General features: G+C 34.4%; 3 protein-coding genes and 2 long non-coding RNA genes across 5 annotated transcripts; 1 reads left to right on the forward strand and 4 right to left on the reverse strand.

Annotated features, from left to right (window-relative positions):
* The first annotated feature begins 45 nt into the window (after positions 1-45).
* On the forward strand, positions 46-1,662 carry LOC142546187 (class V chitinase-like). Its single transcript, XM_075653760.1, has 2 exons — positions 46-1,211; positions 1,524-1,662. Exons 1-2 carry the CDS (start codon positions 128-130, stop codon positions 1,544-1,546), a joined length of 1,107 nt encoding a protein of 368 aa, XP_075509875.1. The 5' UTR covers positions 46-127; the 3' UTR covers positions 1,547-1,662.
* A 1,033-nt stretch (positions 1,663-2,695) lies between these two features.
* On the reverse strand, positions 2,696-8,192 carry LOC142546189 (mannose-P-dolichol utilization defect 1 protein homolog 2-like). Its single transcript, XM_075653763.1, has 8 exons — positions 7,942-8,192; positions 5,918-6,071; positions 4,052-4,124; positions 3,874-3,940; positions 3,703-3,762; positions 3,353-3,413; positions 3,224-3,265; positions 2,696-2,970 (listed from the first exon to the last, which is right to left on the reverse strand). The coding sequence occupies exons 1-8, from the start codon at positions 8,095-8,097 to the stop codon at positions 2,867-2,869; spliced, it is 717 nt and encodes a 238-aa protein (XP_075509878.1). The 5' UTR covers positions 8,098-8,192; the 3' UTR covers positions 2,696-2,866.
* A 1,092-nt stretch (positions 8,193-9,284) lies between these two features.
* LOC142546190 (temperature-induced lipocalin-1-like) lies at positions 9,285-10,655 on the reverse strand. The gene is made up of 2 exons (XM_075653764.1): positions 10,177-10,655; positions 9,285-9,627 (listed from the first exon to the last, which is right to left on the reverse strand). The coding sequence occupies exons 1-2, from the start codon at positions 10,546-10,548 to the stop codon at positions 9,445-9,447; spliced, it is 555 nt and encodes a 184-aa protein (XP_075509879.1). The 5' UTR covers positions 10,549-10,655; the 3' UTR covers positions 9,285-9,444.
* Positions 10,656-12,284: 1,629 nt separating this feature from the next.
* Positions 12,285-13,240, reverse strand: LOC142544695 (uncharacterized). The gene is made up of 2 exons (XR_012820081.1): positions 12,431-13,240; positions 12,285-12,395 (listed from the first exon to the last, which is right to left on the reverse strand). It is a non-coding gene; the product is annotated as an uncharacterized LOC142544695 (long non-coding RNA).
* Positions 13,241-13,542: 302 nt separating this feature from the next.
* LOC142546191 (uncharacterized) lies at positions 13,543-23,806 on the reverse strand. The gene is made up of 3 exons (XR_012820434.1): positions 23,301-23,806; positions 14,147-23,199; positions 13,543-13,902 (listed from the first exon to the last, which is right to left on the reverse strand). It is a non-coding gene; the product is annotated as an uncharacterized LOC142546191 (long non-coding RNA).
* Between the last annotated feature and the right edge of the window lie 1,747 nt (positions 23,807-25,553).

Raw genomic sequence — 25,553 nt, forward strand, 5'->3', positions numbered from 1 at the left:
AGCAAGTATATGATAGCCTTTTTTTTTTTTGCCTATACTTCTAATTCAAAGTCATGCCACGTGATATGTTATCTACAATTCGAGAATTTGTTACTATAAAAACGTAGATGAAGAGCCTCATCTTTTCATGGCTTACTCAATGAAGATCTTCCTTATTTTCTCCGTCCTTTCTCTCTTTCAACTGCGATTTTGTGCGGGACAAAATGCAGTGAATGGTGTGTACTGGTTCCCAGACAGTGGATTCGCAGCCTCAAACATCGACTCGTCTCTTTTCACGCACATATTCTGCGCATTTGCGGATCTTGATCCTCAAACCAAACAAGTCACCATTTCTTCCGCAAATAATGCCTCCTTCTACCAGTTCACAAGAACTGTCCAACTCAAAAACCCTTCAGTCAAAACCCTTTTGTCCATTGGTGGTGGCAGTGCTAACAGAACTGTCTTCTCTCAGATGGCTAGCCAGTCATCCTCGAGAAAATCTGTCATCGATTCTTCGATAAGATTAGCCAGATCCTATGGATTTTTCGGGCTTGATCTCGATTGGGAGTACCCGCAAACATCTTCGGACATGACTAATTTAGGTACCCTTTTAACAGAATGGCGCACCGCTGTCACAACCGAGGCCCAGAGCTCCGGGAAGCCAGCCCTTTTGTTAACGGCAGCGTTTTACTACGCCGCAAGTTTGAACGGACTGAACTACCCCGTGAATTCCATAAACCAGAATCTTGATTGGGTCAACGCTATGGCGTATGACTTTTACGATCCTTCGTGGTATAGATACACAAATTCACATTCTATGCTGTATGATTCAACCAGCCAAGTTAGTGGAAGCTATGGAATCAATTCTTGGATTCAGGCAGGTTTAAGTGCCAAGAAACTGGCACTTGGGATACCGTTTTACGGGTATGCTTGGCGTTTGGCCAATGCCAATAATCATGGCATGTTGGCACCATCAACTGGACCTGCCGGACCAGATAGCGGTGCGATGGGCTACAATCAAATCAGGAATTTCATCTCGCAGAATAGTGGCACGGTGGTTGTCTACAATTCCACCATTGTGACGAATTACTGCTACTCGGGGACGACGTGGATCGGTTACGATGACACTCAGTCGGTTGCTGCTAAAGTTTCGTATGCCAAGCAGAAAGGGTTGCTTGGTTACTTTGCATGGCATGTGGGAGTTGATAGCAACTGGGCTCTATCTAAACAAGGTTACAATCAAATTCGAGCTTCTTAATTATATTATTACATTTGCTAACAGTAAGAATTAAAAGGACCAGAAAAATACACTCACACACACAAATATACATACATATACATATATACACAGTTTTGATCAGCTCACCCACATAAGCATCCATCAATGAGGTCACTTTCATTGTATCCAAATGATACGTTTAATATATGAATGTCTCCTCATTGATGGACAACGAAGTGAGCAAGATTGGTAGGCATATATACAGTTGTTTATAATATATTATTTTCAAGCTCTTGATCTTTTTGTTTATTGAATGTTGATGCAGCTAAACAATCATGGGGAGCATGAAGCTTATGGATACGAATCGGCTGTCAATAATACAAAGAATGGAATAAATCGAATGATATGAGATACTTGTAAACGTACACGGTTGAGAATAAACAGATACTGTTAATTAAATCTGAGACATGGGGGTTCTGAAATCCTAAGAACTCAAATAGCCTACATTAATCTGAGGATGTCGATCGGTGACAATGATACTCAGTCGGTTTTAGCATCTGACAAACCAAAAATTCAATTGATGGCCCACTAAAAAAAGTCAAAAGGTGAACCATAACTAGACTATAAAATGAAATAAATATTAACGGTCATAATATAATATAATAAAACTAAAATATAAGACAAATATATTTGGAGATTAAAAAAAAAAGAGGAATTTCAAATCTTACATCCGACGCATTATTTTTGCTCTCTCCTTTTTTTTTTTCTCCTTATAAATGCAAATAATGATTCGAACTAAAGTTAAGAATACAAATATAATTTCATTCAATCATTGTATAAGTAATTGTGGGAAAATGATTTTTTTTAGTCCACTAGCTTATATAATTTTAGGTTTTAGTCCAAAGTTAGGTTTTGTTCACTAACTTTATATTTTCGACTATTTTAGTTCAATTTTTGATGTATCATATGACAAGTTAACAATATTTGATGTCATGTCGTCATTTACCAACGACACAATGACAATTTGATCAAAATAACCAAAAATTTAAAATTAATATACCAAAAATCAAACTTTGAAAATTTAATGAACCCAATTTTAAAATTGAAAGATTTGACCAAAAAAATTCCTAATTATTAAAGCACATACTATTAGTGATTTGGTTATATTATTTGCAATCCTTAGAATAAGAATCGTATTATTTATTTATTTATATTGTTATGTTGACTCGTTAATTGAATCACGTGTAGTATACTTGACCAAGTAAAGCAAGAATTTATGCTCAATATTTTAGAAGTGGGGCAAAAACTATATCTACGCTCTTTTAAAAGTTTACGAGACAAACTGTCATCATAAAATGCTCAAAAACTAAACTATTGGGACCAAAATATATAGTTATTTCCCGGTATATTTGTGAGTTTACCATGGTGACAAAGTTGTTCGAGCATGGAGCATGGTATTTTCAAGGTGGTTGCATCGGGGAAAGGCCAATCAAAAACCATCTATTCTATTATATAATCTAAACAAAAACCTTGAATGTTTAGATTGAAAAAAACTACATAATCAAACAGCTGAGAGCTGTTACGGTGCAACTGCGTATAAATTTTGCCACCAAAATTCAGTCTTGGTGTTGGCAGCATAAGAAAGATAGGGGAGCCATCTTCAGTTCTCTAATCGGCTTTCTTTTGTTTCTTTGCAGGTGGTTTTTGGTACAGAATTATCTGACTTAAGATGGTGCCATTAGTCATAATGCCAATAATGGAGCCCAAAACCACTACAACAAATTCAAGAAGATCAAATTCAGTTTAAAGGACTCGTAACATGAGTACATATTAAGATACAAAACTTCCATTTCAACTCGATTAACCAGGGACAAAATATGCAAATTCCAAGAACACAGAGAGCTGAAGTCTGCCTTACAAATCATCGATGGTAATCACGTGAGATTATGGAGAGTCGTTATATTTTAATGTTTTCATAGGTTGCACTGCCAATATTAATTTCCAGCAAATAAGAAGTAATTTTACCACTTGTTGGCGCCTTTTCCTGAATGCTGGTGAAGACCCTTACTGGCAAAGAGAAATTAACAGCCATTAGACAATTACATACCTCCCATTAAATCTGAATATGCAAATGGGAAAATGCAACAAACTTACCCATCGAACCAGCAAAATTCATCAACGATGTCAAAAAGCTAAGCTCGCCCGTACTTTTGTTCTGCTCAAAACAGCAATAATAACTTGTTAGTGCAATAAGGGGGAATCTTTACTATTTTCAATTTTATTACTAGAAAATTTCATCCTGAACAATTGACGCAAATCACAACTTTTTGTGCAATTTAGAACATATCATTCACCCTTGCAAAACACCATATTTTATTTAAGTATCCTTGGAACTATATTGTAGAATGAAATCTTAATCATGGAATAAGTATACGTGATGAGATCGAAATAAATATCTCATGTTTATTGAAATAGAAAGAAATAAGGTTGAATTAAATCCTTACTTTTAAGTTGGCCCAAATCTGTGGAATCCTTGCACAGAAAAATATTGCATGTTGAGAAGCCTGTGAAATTTGACTCACACAAATTAAACTTTCAATGCTCAAACTTCGTAAATATTACTGTTGCAGACTATCAAGAGCAAAGAGCATAAATAGTAGACATTGCTGACTCACATATAGAGCCTCAAAAAGTATGGGATCAATTTGACCAGCTAAGATAGTTGGTGCAATAGCACAATATCTGCAGTTAAGTGGTTAAGGAAATGGATTTTACATTATCCGATCATACAAAAAAGATCATTAAAAAGGAAATGGAAATTCTACAATATATAAAATGACATTCAAAGGATACAGTAATGCCCTGATCCATGTCATGGTTCCTATAGGTTGAGAAAAATAGTATATGATTGCTACCAGAATTATGCCTGCAAAGACCAGAAAAGAGAGCAATGGAGATATGAAATTTGTCAAATGTTTTTTTAAGCACCTAACAGGTTATGTTTTATCAAGCTTGATTTCAAGAATTATTCAACGTATATCAAGACCAAAAAGGCTTTGAATTAACATTGTTATTGCAAGGACCATGCATATTCAGATATAGTTGACTAGCATCTGAAAATAAAAGGATTAGTGGGCCTAATGTTCCACGTTAACTCACATACATACAAAATGCACATTAGTTTTGAGGGGAAGGGGAGATATATTTGGAAAGAAGAAAAGATAGAAGCAGCGGCCACTTTTGGAAAAACTTTCAGCATAAAAATCAAAGAAAAAAATCCAGGGAGGAGCAAGGAAGAGCGCACGGGAAACAAAGAAGGATCAACAAAACAAAGATATTTCAAGAGTTTATCCTAACATTAAACTGTCTCTTAATTGTGTTTGGATTGCTGACGTTGATGTGTTGCTAAACATTGTTAGACTTTATTTATTCGTCCCAGCTATGAACTTAGTTTAGTTTATCAAAATTATGGGACCCTTTTTTAACCTATGATTAAATTATTATCTGGTTAATTTCCTAAATTTTCCGAGTGCATGTTTTATTGTTCTAACACTTTCAAAGATTGAGCCTTTGAATGATTATAATACTATCGAATATTACATGTTTAGACTGAGATCGAAAGATGAAGTAAAAAACACGTGTGATAGCTATAAATTATTTAATAGAAGACTAGCCATTTTCAAAGATGTTAAATGCAATATTAATTTGTTAAACAATTTAAAAAGATTAAATTGTTGCAAACTAATATTGGGGAATGATATAGCTCGAAAAGGTATATTAAATAATTTAGAAAATCCCATCACCTCATAAAATATATGGAAATTCGACCAAAATTAACCGGAATCTTGATAAAAATTCATCCTTGAATTTTTCCTGTCATCTTAATTTTATAGTGTGGAAATTCAGTTAATTTAATTTTATTTTAGTCATAGGTTAATATAGTTTAAATAATTTTAATCAGTACTGCTAGTTAGTCTCGTAAAACAAGAACTCTCTCTTCACCTTTATATTAAAATTTGACATTATACGCTTGTGATTTGAATATTGCATTTGTATTTAATTGGTGCATCTATATCTATATCGGTATGGACTATGGGGTTTAAAAGAAGTACGATCAGAGTGCTTAGAAAATATACACTTGATAATAACCTTTTTGAAATCGAGCTTGAGGCTAGTTTCTCAAGCATATTGTAACAGAATTAAAATCCTAATATAAGTGTACGTATTGTGTTCTCAATACTAGCAGTCGAAGCACACGCGCTAGTATTTATATATATATAATAAAATACTTTTATCATAATTTTAAAATCATATATAATGATTAATTTAAAAACATAAGTAGCAATTCGAATTTTGATTGAAAAGTAAGAGAAGTGAGCGCAGCAATGGCCCACGATTCATGAGTGAATTACATTAAAGTAATATTTAATACGTGGTATGGGGTGGTATGAGATGATTAAAGGATCTCAATGTGTAATAAGGAGTGATTAAAAAATTAAAAGATATAGGTAATTTATGTATGTGATTAATTATATTATATATGCCTATTGGTGTATATGTTTAATGTGAGAGCTAGTAATTCTTTATAAATTTCGATCAAGCTTATAATATAAGAGTAAAAGCTTTTTGCTAAGCATTAAAACAAAAAACAAATAATTCTATATCACGTGATATCAGAAATGGTGGAAAACTTGAAAGCTGGAACCTTATTAAACATACCTTGGAGCAAAAGGAATGCCAGCTCCCCATATGCTGAAAAGGGGAGCCCTTTGTGAAGACAATACGCTAAAGCAATGGTATAACCAACTACTTCAAGTTCAAAAGACAAAATACTTAGGCCCCGCACACTACTATTTTTCAAGATTTTCAGTATCTGAAAAAGAGCAGCAACAATTGGTATCAAACAGCTAAATCACGAGTTTCAAGATAAAATGATTAAACTGACTTGACAATTAAACATGTACACATTTAAAGCTCTTTTCACTGTGTTTCAGGCACGAAAAGGGGGGGAAATAAAATGCTAAACATTTTAGGCAGCCGACACAATCCACAAATACTAAACACTTCTTCTTCTTGATTGTTCCTAGGTAGTCTACAATGCTTTGGTTTTAACCTTAACCCACAACAAGTGGCACCAATCTTAAAGTTTGCATGTGGAATAAGCACATTACGCAAATCACAATCAGGTATGCTGAAGTCTACAACTTGTTCCTATTCAATATTTCCCAGTTCATCACTGCTATATATAAAGATTCAAAAGTCAGATTAGATTTCCATGTCTCTTAATTTTACATCAGCTTCCATAACTATGCAAAGATTTATAATAGTTGAAGCATGATCACAAATTCACGCCCCATAATTGTTCCACAGGTCAAAATATTTTATACAAATCTATGGAAGCAAGTTAACTGATCCGACTTGGATATCATGAATAAACTGTTAATGATAAACTTGAGAACATCAATTTACTCGAGTGATATCATACAATTATGTTGAATCACACGACGTATTCAGCTTAAAGAAGTGAAAGTGTGAAAAGTTTATCCTATGAATGAATTGAAGAGTGGAATAATTTAAAATTGAGATTCAGCTGATCCATTTCCCAGCATATTCAAGGTTTCTAACAGATCCTTCATAATCCATATCAATGCAGACTAGACCAGAGAGTTTTTTCAAGATTTTAATGGAGAACCAAAAAACATTTAAAGAGACTATTATCACAATATCACCCACATATAAATTCGCGCATTTTGTTTTCCCCGAGTAATTTTTGTCTTTCAGGGTAAACAACTACAATGAAAGATTCTAATTTGATACTCATTTCTATAAGCATAAATATTTTGACGAATTACGGTATCCCAATTTCAATTTGGCAATTCTGTTCGATTCATTACGGATTTTGAATTACTCCAATATGAGGTGAATTTAAAATACATCCCTGTGATTGACAAAATTACAATAAATGATTGGTGAAGGTTTAGAAAGTCACATGACCCAAAAAGTATCCAAACAATTATGATAGATCTAAAACATGATAATGAAATTCTCTAATCTAATTACACCCAGAGTTTGATAATGTCTCAATTAAGAGAACTATACATCTCAAAGCAACACAAATCATCCAAACTAAACTTGATAACCATGTGGAAAAGAAAACAATGATCTCAAGTCCCAATCCACACAGAACACAAGATTTTCATGTCCTGAGATTGTATAGAAAATATACAAGTTAATAGGATCCGTCAAATGAAACCTAATGCAAAATCAAGCAGACAAAGCACATTTCAAGATATTTGAAGCAAATTAAAAAAAATCTAAATTCAAATCGCAAATAACTCCAATTCCTAAATGATATACCTAACTCACACATTGGGTACTACAGCAAATTCCAATTAGATTTCGCAAGACAAAGCAAAAGGGCAAATTCATCCATTCTATTTTAAGCACAAGTCCTATAAAAATTCGAATGACCGTATCTTCAGCAAAAAACCTTCCCCACCCTCCCGTGTCCCCACATCCAAGATACTAAAATCTGGGGAGTTCATAATAAGGCGCCAAAAATCATAACTCTCGTCATTTTTTTGCCCAAAAACCAAAATAATGAAGTGCAGCAAACATGAATCTACAACTATAATCGCGCCAAGTCCAATCAATACAAAAATCAATGCACGAGAAACAACCCTAACTACACTAATAGATTCGTTTTATCGATGCAAATGTAAGTAAATAAACTGAGTAATCACCTGGGGTAATTTGACAGTGGTAGACGCAGCGACGATGCAGTAACCCAATAGCTTTGATATTAGCGGAAGCAAGCAATCCTTTTCAGGGAACTCGCCATTGCTTAGCGATCCCAAGGCGCAGCCAAAGTCCATCCCAAGAAGTTTCATCTCCACCATTTTTCTTCGGGATCCCGGTTGCAGACTGGACCTGCGGGTGGAGCTGTGGTGGCCGGTTTCGGTCCTTGTGAGGTGGCTTCGCGCGGAAGTCGATAGTTATTTTACACTCCCTCCTTTTTTATTATTATCTTTATTTTATTTATTATCACGAAAACTCCTGAAGCGTCAATTTTGGAAGGAAATCTCCGATCGACCCAATCTAATTTCACTGTAAAAATAATATTATTTTAGTCAAATTATAAAAATATATTATATTTATATATATACATCCTCTTTCGAAAGCTCATCACATAATAACTTTAAAATTATGTATGTTTGACTTGAAGCAATTCAGATATGGGTGATCTCATGAGAAATTTCATAGAGATGCGTATGAATGAAGACATAAGTACGGTGGAAAGACTCGTTTTAATATAGTGAGAGAGACGTTACAATAAAAATCACAAAAATAATTTAAGTAATGAAGTAGTTAGTTCGAGTTTATGGCATTGATCATATGAAGGATTAAAATTGTTCGATTAGTTAAATTTTATATCTTTGAAATAAAGAGGTAATGTTTCCTTGTAAATAAATAACAATTTTATGACATAAAAAATTTGGAATATAGCACATGTACTTGGAAGAGGAAAATAAATAAATAAATCGATGTTAGTATTTATTCAAAGTTCAACAACTTTGATACTTTGTAAAAACCTTAAGAAGAAACCGATTGAGGTTGATTCCAATAAGAATAAGAATAGGTATCTTGTCAGACGGTCTCACGAATTTTTATCTGTGAGACGAGTCAACTCTACCGATATTCATAATAAAATGTAATACTCTTAGCATAAAAAATAATATTTTTTCATAGATGATCCAAATAAAAAATCCGTCTCACAAAATAGAATCCGTAAAATCGTCTCACGTAAGTTTTTGTCTTCCAATAATGTTGTACTTGGATTTGATTTTAAAGTGAATTTATGAATTTGATTTGAAAGAAGATTTAGAATAATTAATTTTTAAAAAACAATTATATTGAAAATATTTGAAATTCATCAAAATATCATTGAAAACCAAAAATTTACTTATTAAATAGGCTCGACGATCGTGAACCATATCCAAGCGATTCGATGCCTTCAAAATTCAAAACCAGAAACAAAATCCCAACTTCTCACCTCTCTTTTACGATTTTACTCGTGCATGATACCAACAACTTGGAACACCAAAGCAAATGGTCAATTAACAGAAATTACAAATACACCAAGAATCCAAAATCACGCAACATCCACAAGCGACTAGTATCGACAAGGAAACCTGACAAAACACACTCAAAACACAATAACATACAAATTAAAAGTTTCCTATTATTCATTTCCCGAAGATGGATTTAAGCCACCATATCCCTTTGGTGTCTTTCGGGCCTTCACTCTCAGGTGGAGTTTCAGAATGTGTTGTTTTGTGCAGTTTGGAAACATCATATCCCTCTTCTTTGGCCTTCTCCACCAGTTGGTTATATGTCTCTTCGTCAAGAGAAGATTGCCTACAAAGAATCTGCCACCACCCAACAAGTAAAACAAGATTGTTGATTTAACAAGAAACTCATACTCGTAGCAAAGCCACAGGTTGCAAACATATATCGTATTGAATCTTAACCCCTTCACATAAAAGAGTCCAAGACCGATCATTGTAGCAGAAGTTTGAAACCAAAAAATGTGTACGAGCAATCTAAAAACTATATACTGTTTTTTTTCTCAAGATGAGAAGCGAGCATTGATTGATCTTGGGTTTGCGTTTGGTGTTGAAATAAGAGCGAAACAAAAGGAATTCCACAAGAACTGGAAGTCCATTCGAAACACATCAGCATCTCTTTAAAAAAGCATGCTTTAAATAGGTATTTAAATACAGATTGTTCCGTAAAAATGCCTAAAAGAACACTTGATTCAAAAGAACAAAAACTCATCAAACGTGAGAATTGCTTCTTAAAAGCCACGATGGATCCAAACTACCCTTGATAAAGACATAAAAATACCATGAATCCACAAGTCAAATCAAACAACACAAAAACCACGTATAGAAAAAGCAAGATTTCCAGAAACATACCCAAAGATACTTCCTGCTGCGCTGCCCAACCAAAGCATACTGATAATCCTCATCAATGTACAAAACCCAATAATCCCCAGTAACAGGAATTATAGGCAAGAAAGGGGGCACGTAGAACTTAACTTTGAGCTTCGCCTCATCGCTCTTCGGATCAACTTTCCATGCCGTCCCTTCAATATAACCCCTTTTCCCACCCGTCCATGTCTCGTTCAAAACATGCACAGTCTCATCTGGATTCAAAGTGTAGGTAGCCCTCGTGTCCACGCCGTTTTTGGGCTGAAAAGCCGAGCGAAATGAAGCTATTTCGTACCATCTTCCCATGTATCTCTCTACGTTCAAACCCTTCACCACCTCCATTTCTTTGTTTCCCATTAAATTAAGCGAGAATGCCTTGCTTGTGTCGTGGATTTGGGAGGTATTCTTGATAAGGTTGTGTTGGATTGCGGGTTAAGCGAAAACGAGCGTATATAGGATGGTTTTGGAAACGTGGAGACAGCACAACCTTAGACGTGTAATGTGAAAGACTCTGGAAATGGTCAGGATGGGGACGTCGCTTAAATAATCCATTTGGCTTTGGGGAGTAATAGATGAAAAAAAGGATTTCGTGATTCCAACACATGATCCTTAATCATAACACCTAAATCATCTTGAACTAAAGAAGGTTCACATACTTGGATATCGGTCTAAGCACTCGATTTCAATTCGTTTTTGATCTACAAAAATAACACAAGGGATAACTCACGGATTTTGATCCAATATTGTGATTGAAAACACAGCACATGATGTTGTGCGCTTTTTATACGTGATGATCAGTTGATCATCTTATGGACATCACATAAATTTGAAACATTGTCAAACGTAACGAGATGATCAGCTGATCATCTCATGTAAAAATAACACAGCACATGTTTGACCACAACAGAGGATCCAAATCCGCACATGACCAAACTCTCCAATTACGGGTAAAATGTAATAGCTAGAGTAGGAGATGTGAATTTATTGTGCTAAAAATGGGTTTCCTTAAAATTAAATCCTATAAAATAAACTAACTAGCATAGACCCAAAATCAAATAAACTCTGGTTTCTATCAACTTTATCATTAGACTTTATTAACTTGAGCAATTTATATCAATTTATTTTTAAATATACATCATTAGAAATTCTATTCCCATCGTGTCTTATGTTTAGTTAAATATAAAACATTTGTCCTAGCTCAACCCTTTTCAAATAAAACAATGTCATACAAGCGATTAAGATTTAATTTAATGATAACATTAAAAACTAACAAAAATATGAAATTGAACAACACAAACATAAGCAGTTGCATTTTATTTCAGGCAACTGTTTTCCCAAACAATTGATAATTCAAAAGCAAAAAAAAAAAAAAATATTAATCTCAGTTGTTTTACAAATTAGAGGGGTTAAACAATTACAATTTTGATACATAATTCAACAATAAATCACACAAATCAAAATTAGTTGATCAGTCTTGCAATCAAACGAATAATCAATAATCACGAAAAAACAGTTGCTACGTTGTTTTGAGAAATTATCACATATGATTAAAAACAACATGGAAATTAAAACGTTGAGAGTGAGGAATAATTAATTGAGGTAAGCCAACAAGTGATTCTCAAATAATCATAGTTGAATAATTTATTTTCTATTTAATCTATGTAATAATTTTTCATGATATTTATAATATTCATATATTAATGATCAAAATGACCGACGTTCAAAACGATTAGAAAGAAAATTCAATTTGATACAATATATGTAAGTGTTTCATGTCCTTCGAGGATATTTCATATTATAGTGTAGGTGGCTAGCACTTACATGACAAAAGTTTAAACCAGACAACTGAAAAAAGAAATATATGGGAAATATAGAAATCATGTTAATAACGTTGAAATAGTCAGAAACAGTCGAATGACAAAGATGCCATGAAAATTTTATGGGCCTCTTCATTCTGCAGGAAATTTAATCAAATTTGCTCTGGGATTGGCAGACAAAACCTGCTATCTAAAATTCCATACTTCTTAACAGCATTTCCCAAGACTCAATAAGTTCATTAATCGTATGTTTCAATCAAACTCGGGGAACATAAATTGTAAAAAGGAGGCAACAAATTCATGAATTAAAATTATCTCAATGGCACACCAAACAAATGAAGTTAGCAGTATCCATCACAGCAAACAGCATAGTGCTAAAAAAAAAGTCTAAAAATCAAACATTTCTTTGCTAAAGCAATCACTGAATCAAGATATACAATACAGCATCGTGCACTTTCTCATCAGTTCCGACCGAGTGGCAATGATCTGCAGCTATAATTCTCCTTGAAATTTGACTTCTTAGATGAACTGAAGATCGATTCATACACCGCCTTGGTTGCATTTGTCGGTATCTTATCCGTTGCCTTGAACTTCTTAGACAGCCCATTGCCATCACCTTTTACTAACTCAATCATATGTTTTTTCCCATTCTCAGTCGATTTCCGCGGCTTCTCCTCGTGCACATTGCTCATCTTCTTTGATTTCTTGCCATTATCCTTTTTTGCTTTCTCCTCCTCCAGCTTCTCCCACGAAGCTGTTAGCTCATCTTCACTCCCACTGATGACTAATTTATCATTTTCTGTAAACTCTTTCTGACAAACCAAACAACCCGACGGCTTCACCTCCTTCAAACTCTTTGCGCTCAAAACATGCCCGCAACTTTTCGTGGCACAAAACTTGTATTTCCTGTCGAATTCTAGGCCCCAAAATCGTTCCTATTTTGATTTCACAGTTCCTTGAAACGCACACTAGCTATTTGACTTGCGTGTTGTGTCATGTGTGGACATAATTGTTGTGTTTTAACAATTTTTTGTCATAAAATTTAAATTTGAATAATTGATAACATAAGTATATGAAGATAAGAGGATTTATATTTGAATAAGCTGGGGAAAAAATTTGAAAGTAGCGAGAAAGGGATAACACTCTCTCAAGAATTAAAATACCTCGCAAATAGATATATGCTAACCATCTAAGTACATGTATTACATATGTAACATAATATATGAATATTATGTATAATATATATATATAATATATTTATTTATATTTTTTAAAAAATCTCTACATAAATTATTTATATATATTTTTGTGTTTTAAAGACGGATGGAGTTGAGTTTTTTTTCCAGAACAGATGAAGAAAAAAATGCATTATAGGTAAATACTTCTCGTAAAATAGAGTGTATATAATACACAATTGGGGTACAAAGACTATACGGCCTTCAAAACCGTGTCATGAAGCCATGAAAATGATACAAAGATGAACAACATCAGTCATGGAAGCAAAAGAGTGGAGAAAACGAAAGAAACTAAAACGGGCAATAAAGAGGTATCTTATGATGCAATGAATCAATCCCAAGATACATGGAAACTGGAAATAGGTTCCAATCTCATAATCCATTCCTTGAAGAATACTTTGCGAAAGAACACACCTGACTTCATGATAACTGAATGTATTCCTTGTTAGGGACGGGGCGGGTTTACTTGTGAATCGTGTCATTGGAGGATGCCTCTTTAAAACTTTTCCGACTTCAACTCATTTGTCGATTGCTTCCACCTCTTCAGCATCCTTTTGCAAAGATGCACTCACGCACAACTCCAACCAATCATGTTCAAACTCCATACTCTTCAGGTCATATAATAAACCACTGATAAACTTTTCAAATAACCAGAGCCACTGCAAACACCAGTACTATTCACATTATGGCACGCTAAAAACCTACACTAAACAAGCTCTCACACAAACATACCTCAAAACCAGAAAGCAAAAGTTATATATCACTCTTGCAGAAAATAATCATATAGACCATGCATTGAGTGTCATAAAATGAGTACTTAACATAAAGGCCACATATATTAATTTAATTTCAAAAGTGACCTTCTCAATCTGTTAGTTATCCCACGTTGGTTGAATAAAATACCTGAGAGTTTTATATATGGTCTTGAACAATCCTCCCCTCTTGAGCTAGTTTTTGGGGTTGAGTTATGTCCAAGTTCCAATCTTAACATGGTATCAGAGCACATTCCACCGTTATGTGTTGCACTGCCCATAGTTGGGTCACCCGTTTTGCCCATAATTGGATCATTTGTAAACTTCACGCTCCAGATGTTCATTCATGGGCGTGATCAGTTGGATAAAATACCTGAGAATTGTATATATGGTCTTGGACAATCCTCCCCTCTTGATCCAGCTTTTGGGGTTGAGTTAGGTCCAAATTCCAATCTTGACACAATTCCTTCTATTCTAAACACGTACTATTATACAGATTTAAATCATCAATTGATTAGCGACGGACAATAAAAATCGACACAGAAAGGTCCAAAATGGATCATAGTCGAAACTCACGATTGAAAATATGTGCATTTTTTTTGAAGTTGTACATACAAGAATGGTTATGATCAATAATAAAAAAAAAAAAAACCAACTCAAAACTAACCAGTAAATGTTTGCAAAAATACCATACATTCTTAGTTTAAAAAATAAAAATAAACCATGCATTCTTTAGATACACACTTTGCCTATATACTAGAGCAACCTATTTTATAATAAATTTGGAATATTAGAATCAAAATGAGATAAATAATGGTTAACACGATGCATGTTGAGCTCCACATATTCGTAAATATCAATCAAGAAGTTGTCAGTTCATATTCTATCGATGATCAAAGCAAAATAATTATGTTTTAATCTTCATAACACAAACTTACAACGACAAATATATGGTCATCAATCATCATTAATGTCATATCCAAATCACGTTCGTACTTAATAACTTAATTTTAGTTTCTATCTCCTTCAAGTCATCTATTTTATTTCTCTCATCACTCTCTCACAGATTTATTTATTGGTCGATGTTGGACTTGCCAAAGCAATTATCAAATAACCTTATCTTATGTGGTTTTATCCCAACATTTTCTCTTCAAAGTTTGTTCCTTATTTGATTTATTCACGTGTAACCACACATTACCTACAGATTGGCATATTGATTAGATACAACAATCTTTCTAAAATGTTAGATTTTCACTCTCCGACGCTCACTGCCATGTCTTATGGTTCCTATGACTGACCTTTACAACTTTTCTCTTAGTATTGGATGCATTCTGCAGTCATATAAAATTGTTGTCCAATTTTCCTATTCATCAATGTCTACTCAATATTTACTTCGTCTTTGTAGAAACAATTCAAGATGTCAAAAATTTACCTCATCTAAAAGCCCTGATTTTCAATGCAGTACTGAATACACAAATTTGAAACCAAATATTGACTCCAAAGCTAAAGCAAATAAAAAATTCAAATTTTGCGCTTCATGACCAAGGTAAATTCACTTGATTTTTAACCTTAATATTCCTAATTTTAGCACTCGTATTGAAAGGTCAAGTTTTGAAGTGATTCTCGTTCTATTGAAAGGTCAAGTTTTGAAGTGATTCTCGTTCCAGTGCTGAGAACGGACCCAAACATAGACATGTCTAGGGACTACAGACCTATGCATGGGCAAGACGGGACCAACAAAATGCGAGTGCGAACACGCTTTCTTTTAGTATGAGGCAATACGACCCGTAGCTCAACCATGGCAGAGTGGTAAATTAAATGCGTCGTGTAACAGGCATACACCAAGCAACCATGAGGAGATGTATGAAGCAAGATAATGTGAAGCATATCAAATGCCTGATGTGGCATGGACCCATTCTCTGTGTTCCATAAAAAAATACACGAGTATAGAACCGACCATGATTATGGCCGTGGTTCCTTGGTAGACCAAACTATGATCCTTTCCCTTCATTAACTAGAACCTTTTGAGCATAAATTAGCTTTTCTCACTCTTGTTGGTTGGCACCAAGTGAGAGTAGTGAGGGTTTCATCCCTCTCCATTAGTTTCATGTTTTTCTTCATTAAAATCTTGTTTCTCTTTTGATTCTAACTCAAAAATTCTATATTCTTCTTAAATAGCATGATAAGCTCGATTTCTCTAAAAGTTTGTAGACAGTATTTGATTGAATGTATGGTTTGAATAACATTTATGATTTTACATGTTTATACAACAGTGACTCAAAAACGATAACTAGTTTACTAATTGGAGTAGGCTCGCGGTGAATTAAACATGTCACTATAGGGTATCTGTTAATTTTTGAGTTGAGATATACTAATGTGATACTATGTTTGGAACGAGCATGTCAATATTTGTGTATCTAAGTAGAGTATATTGTAAATGATGCAAGCTAAACATTCCATGACATGTCTATGATTGATTGTCCAAATTGCATGTACATTTAGAGAAAATAACAACTTTTTGTAGAGGTACAATAATTGTCCAAGCCAAATAGAGCAATCGAAGCGTGATATATGATTTAAAATATTTGAATTCCACCGTTGTTAGCAGTTATAACTTTTGATAAATCGGAAAACATTTGCTCCTAACAATTGACATCAGAATCAAGGTAACATGTTAGATTCTCATATATTGCAAATAGTGCAACTATTGGGAGGGAAATTATTGGATTCTCATAATTGTCCATGTTGGTTAGAACAATCAAAACGTGGTGTTTGAGCTGCTGTATATTTTAAAAGATTTGAGTTGGACCGTTACTATCAGCTATAGTTTTTGGTAAAGCGACAAACGTTCGGTTATACACATTTTGTCCAGTAAGTCGGCCTAAAATTAATTTTGGTCCTTTAGATGGCCAAATTTAAATTTAAATGCACGAACTTTTTTTTTTTGCACTTTTAGTCATTTTATCCCTCGAGTGCTTACACGCGCTAGATACCACAAAGATGTTTAGAGCCATGTCGATGTAATGTCGACAATATTCAACATCATGATACCATTACAGTAACACAATCACTAAAAGTGCATAACAAGCATGTGTTGAGAAGCATGAGCTATGTGTTTCATAGTGGAATGTTGAGCTTATTTATCTTTTACATCTATTCTTGACTTATTAAAAGTCAGGTAGAGGGGTTGATGGGATACTGAAAATTTGTTGGTTTCAACGAGAAAATGACAAGAAGTATTTATTATTGATTGGGTACCATAGCCAAACAATCGTAATTAATCTTGTGAAGGTGATGATATGTGCTTTGTCTATGAGAGACTCGTGGAGTAGTGGTGTGGTCATTGAAACACTAGAGCCTGGGATAATGGTTGAGTTGTTGAGAACATACACGGGTTAATATTTTATGCCTTGTCACCCTAGCATGCCTTAGAAACATTTTACACGCATTGCATCTATTGAAATTCTATTTCGATCAAAAAAACAACCCAAATTTGGTAATGACACAAATTCTCGTTTGGATGAACTACTAATTAAGACATGATTAAAGAGTTATTAATTAAACATTATTCAGAAAGTGCTTAATTGATGATCCAACAAATTTAGAAACTCAATGTACTTCAGATTACCTTATCCCGAAAAATACTACACAAATGTAATTATGACATGTTCCAGATAAGATTGAGTTCGGACTTTCTGAACTAGTCTGGATACAGCCTATGAATAGAAGTTGATTTCATTTATTTCCTACATCGCTTTCCCTCATCTTCTCTATCGAGTTCTAACCATATGCAATAGGTTTTTAGTCAGTTTCTAGGGCAGTTTAGCGTCAGAAAGCTTCGGAGCTAGTTCCGACTCGAGGAAGGGTCAGTGAACTGGGACACGGATATAAAGATGTCATCAGCGTGCTGGACGGATGCATTTATACTGAAGCCTTAAATAGTGAATCAAGGATCATTAGGAAGAACTTTGAAGCATGTTTAGTAATTCTGGATATGCCATGATAGTGATTTCAGTATGTTGGTATTGTAGGGGTTCAGACGAGTTGTTTTAGTGACATACGTGATGTACTGACTGAGATATCTAAACGTATTATACACACTTATATGCAACATATTTATCTATCGCATGACACATGTTTTACTGCTTTGACATATTATGCACGAGAAATCACGTTGGGCCTGATATCTTTCGAGAAATACCTCGTTTGTTTGGTTGTTCAGGCTTATTTTGTATTGTGGACGGTTGGGTATTGAGAGCTATAGTGTCCCACGGGACTCACGGGCTCTGATGACCATGGACATTATAGGTTTACGTCTTGATGAATGACTATGGGAGCCAAAACATATATATGGTATATCAGAGGCTACACACTCAGGTTTCTCTAGACTGAGCATGAGATTTTAGACTTGATCTTTGATATCTAAGCATATTGCATTTCGCATACGTCATATTGGTTTGTATACACGTACATTCTCATATAGGGCGATTGCTGCTCATGTCTTTGTTTTAATCTTGGACACCCCATTCCACAGGGCAGATCTTAGGTTCGACGGTTCAAATGGCCAGGGCAGTGACTAGAGCAATTGAGTTTTTGGTGATCCACTAGAAGTTTTTATTTGGTTTATTGTACTCTCGTGCAACATTATGAATTCAATACGGTTGTATTAACGTTTAAGACTGAGATTATTATTCTGTTTTCGTTCAGGTTGTAAGATGATTAAGTTATTTGATTTCCGTTGTTTAATTGTTGTTATCAAATTTAATAATGCATGCTTATTAGTCTGTTTAGTAGAGGCTCAGGTAAAAGCGTTACAAACTCGCAATGATATGGTGGCATATAAGAATGTGGTTAAGCAACGAAGAGAAGAAAAAAAAATTTAGTTTTCTTTTCATTTCCATCAACATTTGAAAGGAAATTTGTCTTCTAAATATATAACACATTTTCCTTTCATTTCTTTCCATTAAAATCTCTCAAACAACCAAAGTTTTTAAGTTTCCCATCATTTAACTTTTTTCCCTTCCAAATCCAAACTCTCATACTAAGCCTCAATGATTGTTCAAGCTTTTATTAATAGAATATCCCAAGCTCAAAGATGGTTGACAAGTTAAATTTACTAGCAAGAAAGCTTTCAATGCCATCAAAACTCATATTGTTGCATGATTGTGATAAAAAGATACGGCTAAATGAATGTATCATTTCCTCTGTTGAGATGTACTCGGATGAAATACAATGGTGTAACGCAAATGAGGGTTGGGCATTGATAGAGAAGAGAGGAAAATAATTGAAGAGGCTTCTTTTAACAAGAATGACTTTTACGATTCTTTATACAATCTCATTCAAATTGCAGGCATAAAAAGCTCTTATTTTTTCTAAAGATAATTCCGAAGGTATCATGTATAGGAACTGAACATCAAGATAGGTATTTGTGGAGGTGTTAACTTGGTGTTGCCATGTTTTGATTCCGTCACAAAATTTGATCTGGTTTACTCCAAGATTTTAAGGATTCTTATACTGAGGCAAAATGATGTTAACCTTCACCATGATCCACAAACAAATTAATAGAGAACTGTAAAAGAAAGAATCAAGATCATTGGAGCTCAAAGTATTGTCCGTGTTTAGCAAGGAAAATGTGAGATAACACATGGAAAGTCAAAAAGGTATAAACAGAATTTAAATCAGCTAATCAATTAGTTATACGCAATATTAAATCACTACCATTTAATGCGCCTGAACTAGCTTAGTTTATTGTTTAATACTTTAATTTCAAGTATTAATGATTAATATAGAGTATGCACTCAAACATATTCATGGTTTAAGCCCATTTTGCAACTATAGTTAGGGTTTCATCCCCATCTAAGGCACCGTATGAGATGTTTAGTTAAGAACTCATAATAAGAGCTATTGCCTTCTGTTTTTGTTCATGAAAACTTGTCCAAGTATTTCAAAACTTGACTAATCACCCTCTTACATTCTCATGCATAGGGTTTGGTCTCTATAACTCAGTACCATTATTCTTCCAGGTAAAAGTGTCCATATTTAGCAGGCTAAAGCTTTCCATCATGGTGTGACTTCTTTAATTTAGCTTTCTTATAGATTTGTTTACAGTTTATGCATGTTGGCTTTTTTTATGCGTTTTTGGGGTTCCTGACCACCCTTACTGTAATTGCAACTCCATCATACATATCTTGCAAGATCTTTGCATGCCTAAAGAGCCCTTCTTTCATCCAACAGCCACTTCACATTTTCCTCCCTATATCTTATGCCTTTTCAGGTTCATAATATTATATGCAAGTCGCTTTTGCCACTGTATCTTTCTATCACTGCACTTTATCGTAAAATAGTCATTAACAAAATGCCATTACCCACGAGGGATTTTTAGCACCAACTTTGTCAATGAAAATAACAATCCTATTGTACTAGAAGAATTCAAGATTTCTGATCAGCACGACATTGAACTTTCAACATGGCAATAGATAAAAACAGGCAGACAAATAGGAACAGAAGTTACTTGAGGAATTGAGTATTTGATAAATAAATTCGTGTATCTTTTTCTCTTTTCAAAGATAAGTAACTACTAACTATCCACATTCAAGGGTTGGAAACAAGCTCTTGAGGTGAAAATGCACAAAGTAAAAGATTCTTCATTGTTATCAAAGGAAACTACTGGATACCATGAACAAGTCTTGACATTGATTGCTTGAGCCTTGAAGTTACTTTATAATTCAAATGCTATGATTTACTCTTGAAGATGTTCAACATATATCATCATGTTGCCTGCAAATTTATTTTCATCCCTCTTGTTTCTCTATATGATTCATAGTCATGGAATTCATGCGCAGACACGCATATATCTAGATATATTTGTAACCAAAGGTTTCTTGATTTTGATGTCTTCTGATTTCACATATAGAACCACTTAAAGGATCTGAAGGATGATGAACTAGAATCAGTTCAAAATATGAGTGTGATCCCATATCAACAAGGTGCCGTGATCGACTTTGAAACTATTTTCCGCTTATGGAAAAATAAGAATTCAGTAGCAAATGCACATATATGACAATGACAAGAGTCTAATACTATATAGTATACTTAACGCTTTGGGTCCAAAAGGTATTTCATGGTTATTTTCCCAGTAATCCCTCCATGAGACAAAAATAAAAAGTTATTTAATCTGACACAGGTTTTGATGAAACTTTGGTGCTAACCACCAAGTGATGAAAGACCCCATCTTGTAAAATCTGATAAAGCGACATTTCATTTCTAAACATATGGAACTATCTTTCGTATAGTGACACTGAACCTAGGATCTACTTCTCGAATAGATCTGATGTTATTTAAAAATTTCGACTTTTAAACATGTGACATTTAAACTTTGACCAATTGTAACAAGAAAACTGCATTATTAAGCCATGTTAATATTCTTAAATGGTTAAATGCTGCGTCGCAAATTCTCAACAAATTTCAGTACCATCGCCTAGTTTTTTCGGGTTAATCTGATAATCATAAAATTCACAAGGCTGTTTTGCACAATCTAAAGATTGTGAATATCCATCCCACAATCCACACAGGCTTCCTTCTTTCTAGTACAAAATCCTACTGTAAATCCTTCCTTTACACAAACTATCACTCTATACTCATATCTAGTTAACCACAATCACTAAGAAACTAAATATCGAATCTGATAGAATGAACAAGAGAGCATCTGTATTATAATGAAAATCGAGCAACACCAGATTAAACAAGTAACGTATAAAATGCAACCGAATAAAGTTTCCACTTGACAAGCAAACAGCACCATCTAAATGGATCACACGAAGAAGACTAAACAAGTAAACAGTACCTGATATTCCAGATTTTGTGAGTGATTTTTCAACACATCCACTAAAATTAATCACGAGCCGTCAAATTACTGAGAAGAGAATTGACCCAAAAACAGCAAAGGAAAAAAAAGAGAAGATTATCAGGTTTATGAATGCATAAAATACCTTACCAGTCCATGTACATACGATCTCTCCTTATCTGTCTATGATTCTGAAACAGAAATAAGAACTTGAAACTCTAGGAAAACAGCAACTCACATAAAATAAACTCATTAAATCAAATTTCCAGCCACTACGATTCAAGGTTCAAGAATCTTAAAGTGGGTTCATCATTCCAAATTAAAAACCCAAGTTTTTCCCGTAAAGAAAAAAGAAACTTGCGTGTAAAATAAAGGGGAAATGTCAGAAATGTGAATATGAAAAGAAAAACATGAGATTCAGATTTCAGCTGGTTACTGTATTCCTTTGGCTTGGGAACGGATAAGGATGATCGGAAAAACATTGTAAAAAGATAAAGTCTTTTTTCCTGGAGTTTATTAAATTCAATAGATTACCCTAGCAAAACTTGAGTTTTTTTCCGTTAAAACAAGAACAGTACCCGAGGTGTACCTTAACAAACCCAATTCGTCCTCTCGAAAAGCAACATCAAAATACACGCTCCAGAACTCCACCCCAATAATAAATTATAAACATTTTAGTAGTGGATAACTTAAATTATTATAAAATAACAATATTTTCCTAAAAAATTATTGAAAAAAAAACAATAATCCATCCGTGAAAATAAAGTAATTCGCAGGTTTCCATCATTAACATGAAATAAGATGAATTTTTTCCTTCGCCAAAAAAAAAAGAAATAGCATTTAAAACATATAAAGTATAAACAAGAGAAAAAAAAAGACAGATTGCTGCGAAATATGTAGTGTGCGCGTCTGTTTCTCAGTGGCGGTGTGTGCTAATGCTTGGTCAGAATCCTGTGTCAGTGGCAGGTGGCTTATGTAATCGAGTTCCCCATTCCATTTTCACTATTTAACGCTGACATATCAGGGATTAATCCGTTTTTCAAGCATTCCCAGAGCATAAAACGAGATTAAACAAGAAAGGTTTTGAAACTACGTCACAAATTGAAGTGGGTAACTGAAGATATATAAGCTCAAGAACCAGCGAGGGATAGGGATAGAGAGAGAAGCTGACGGAAAAGTAATGAGCACACGCATACACAAAAGCATACTTCTTGTACAATTGCCTGCGTATGCTCACTCTCTTCTGTCAAGTCCTCTCCCCCTCACTCATCCGAAAAAATCCAAAACCCATCAATATTTTCTGGACTTACTGCCTGTTCTTGGCCCATCTTTGTTGTAATTTTCGTGGAAAAGGATCAGATCTGAAAATAAAAGAGAAACCCTTTTTTGAAAAGGCCTTTTGTACATAAAAGCAACAAGATTTTGCCAGAAACCACATGCCCACAATAATTTCTAATGGAACCATTAGGGTTTCGTAAATCTTGAGTATGACTGCCGGAGAAGACAACCTCCACCATGTTTATAGCTCCTCCGGTCCATGCAGTGCACAGAACAGTTGATCAAGGTTTATGAACAATAATTTTTGCTTTAAAAGATCACAAATTTCGGTGTGTAATGGGCAGTGGCATTTTCTCCGCACTTCTGGTTGTCTCGAGCTTCTTCGTACGTTCTTATCACCTCACATTTAAAGGAGCGAGGGTACAAAGGACGATGGAGGAATCTTAGTAAAGATTGACATTATTTGAATCAAACCTCCTTCCCCAATGCTATTGACTATGTGGGAGAGACGTGTGCACGGTGGATTGGTTTGGGAAAACTACTGGGATTCGATGTGTCAGAATGGAAGCTTGTGAACGCTGTATACCGTGTTTGTTTCCGGGGTGGGGTTGAATCGACTTGTATTCGGTTCGATACGATCATACGGACAAATAGATCTGATCTTGTAAAATTTCAAGTGGCAATAAAACGAATAGAGGCATGTTAAACATTCACGACGTTGATAATTTCATTGTATTTTCTTATAATAGTGAGATTATGTTACTGAGATAATATTGAAATATGATTTTTTTTAATTTCATTTAATAACTATGGTATTTAAAAAATACAATGATTAAAATATGTGATACACAAAATTAAATTTTAAAACATAATTAAAAAATACACATAATTAGAAATAAAACATAATTAAAAAATACACATAATTAGAAACAAATACATGTAATTAAAAATACTCAATTAAAAAGTGGAATAATTCCACTATGCATCACATGTAAACTCCAAATATATGTTCGATAAAGTCCATTTGAAGTATGTGGTGCAATTCTCGATTTTGAATGCCAGCATGTCGATCCAGAAAGGTGTTGAACTCAGCGGTAGGATATATTGAAGGGACAACATCTGGAGGCACATATTCATCATCTTGAGCTGGGAAATCACGATCTTTCAGCATATCATCCATTTCGTCATCAATAATCATGTTATAGAGAATGATACAAATTTTTATTATATAGTCTAAATCAGTTGGATCTCACATGTGAGATGGACATCTCACTATATGACAGCGTGCTTAGAGTACACCAAATACTTGTTCAATATCTTTTCTAACGCCTCTCGATATCGTGCAAAAATCCTATGTTTTTGCGAGGTTTTCACAAAGGTGGCCCAAGATAGACAAATATCATTTGCGAGGTAGTAGCTCATGTTGTACCGGTTTCCGTTCACCTCAAACTGCAGTAGGGGCTTCACCTTTTGCAAGGTTTAAGAACAAATTGGATCTATTCAGCACGTTGATGTCGTTGCTCATCCTAATAAGCCAAAATATTCATGTCAAACCCATAAATCCCTCAATGCAGCAGCATATAATATGATTGAAGGTTTTTTTTTATGTTCACCTTGATATTATCCTGCCCAAGCTGTTGGACAATTATTCCAAGCTCAGTGCATGCAATCAATGCTTCCAAGCATCCTGAGAAACCATCGTTAAGATTTTTCAGCAGTTAGTCGAGCAACGTCTGTAGGTATTGGTTGCCTAAAATATTGCTCAGAAAATATATCAGACAACCCCCTTCAAAAAAATTTCCAACATTTCAGCGTTGTCGATGTACTCATCCTTATGTATTGGTCAACATCATCACCTGCAACATCATATGCAAACAGCTGGATCGCAGTCGAAACCTTCTGAAGTAATAACAACCATAGCTTACCGGTTGTGTTCTGTTGGAAAAATTAAGGCACATTGGTTTGTAAAGTTTCCACAATTCTTGAATACAAAGATTTCCTCGATCATTCGGAATCACCTTCGAAAATCTTTCTCGATGTAAATGGGATTATCGAAGTATTAAATATTTCATCCCCAACAACACGTTCTCAAATTGTTTCTTTCCGTTTGTAGCCACTTACATGGCTTGACTCCGCCAATTCAAGCACTACAGCGGTGCATGCCAATTATCTCTGCTAGGTTGATGATCGTCTTGACGAAAAGAGCAATTGATTGATCACGGGGTAGGACACATTTTCATCATCCGATGATGAAGAGTATGTGTTTGACATGAGAAATATTGAAGAATCCTTGCGGAAAAATATTTGAGATCGTGTATGCGAAAGAAATTAAAGATTGTGTAAAATGAAAACAAAATAATTATAGCCAAATGTTTGGATTTTAATAAAATATAGTTGTTGGATTTTCAGAACTTAAAAAAAATTCCACAGTTTTCAC

The sequence above is a fragment of the Primulina tabacum genome, chromosome 5 (genome assembly GCF_025594145.1).
Source record: "Primulina tabacum isolate GXHZ01 chromosome 5, ASM2559414v2, whole genome shotgun sequence".
NCBI classification, from domain to species: Eukaryota; Viridiplantae; Streptophyta; class Magnoliopsida; order Lamiales; family Gesneriaceae; genus Primulina; species Primulina tabacum.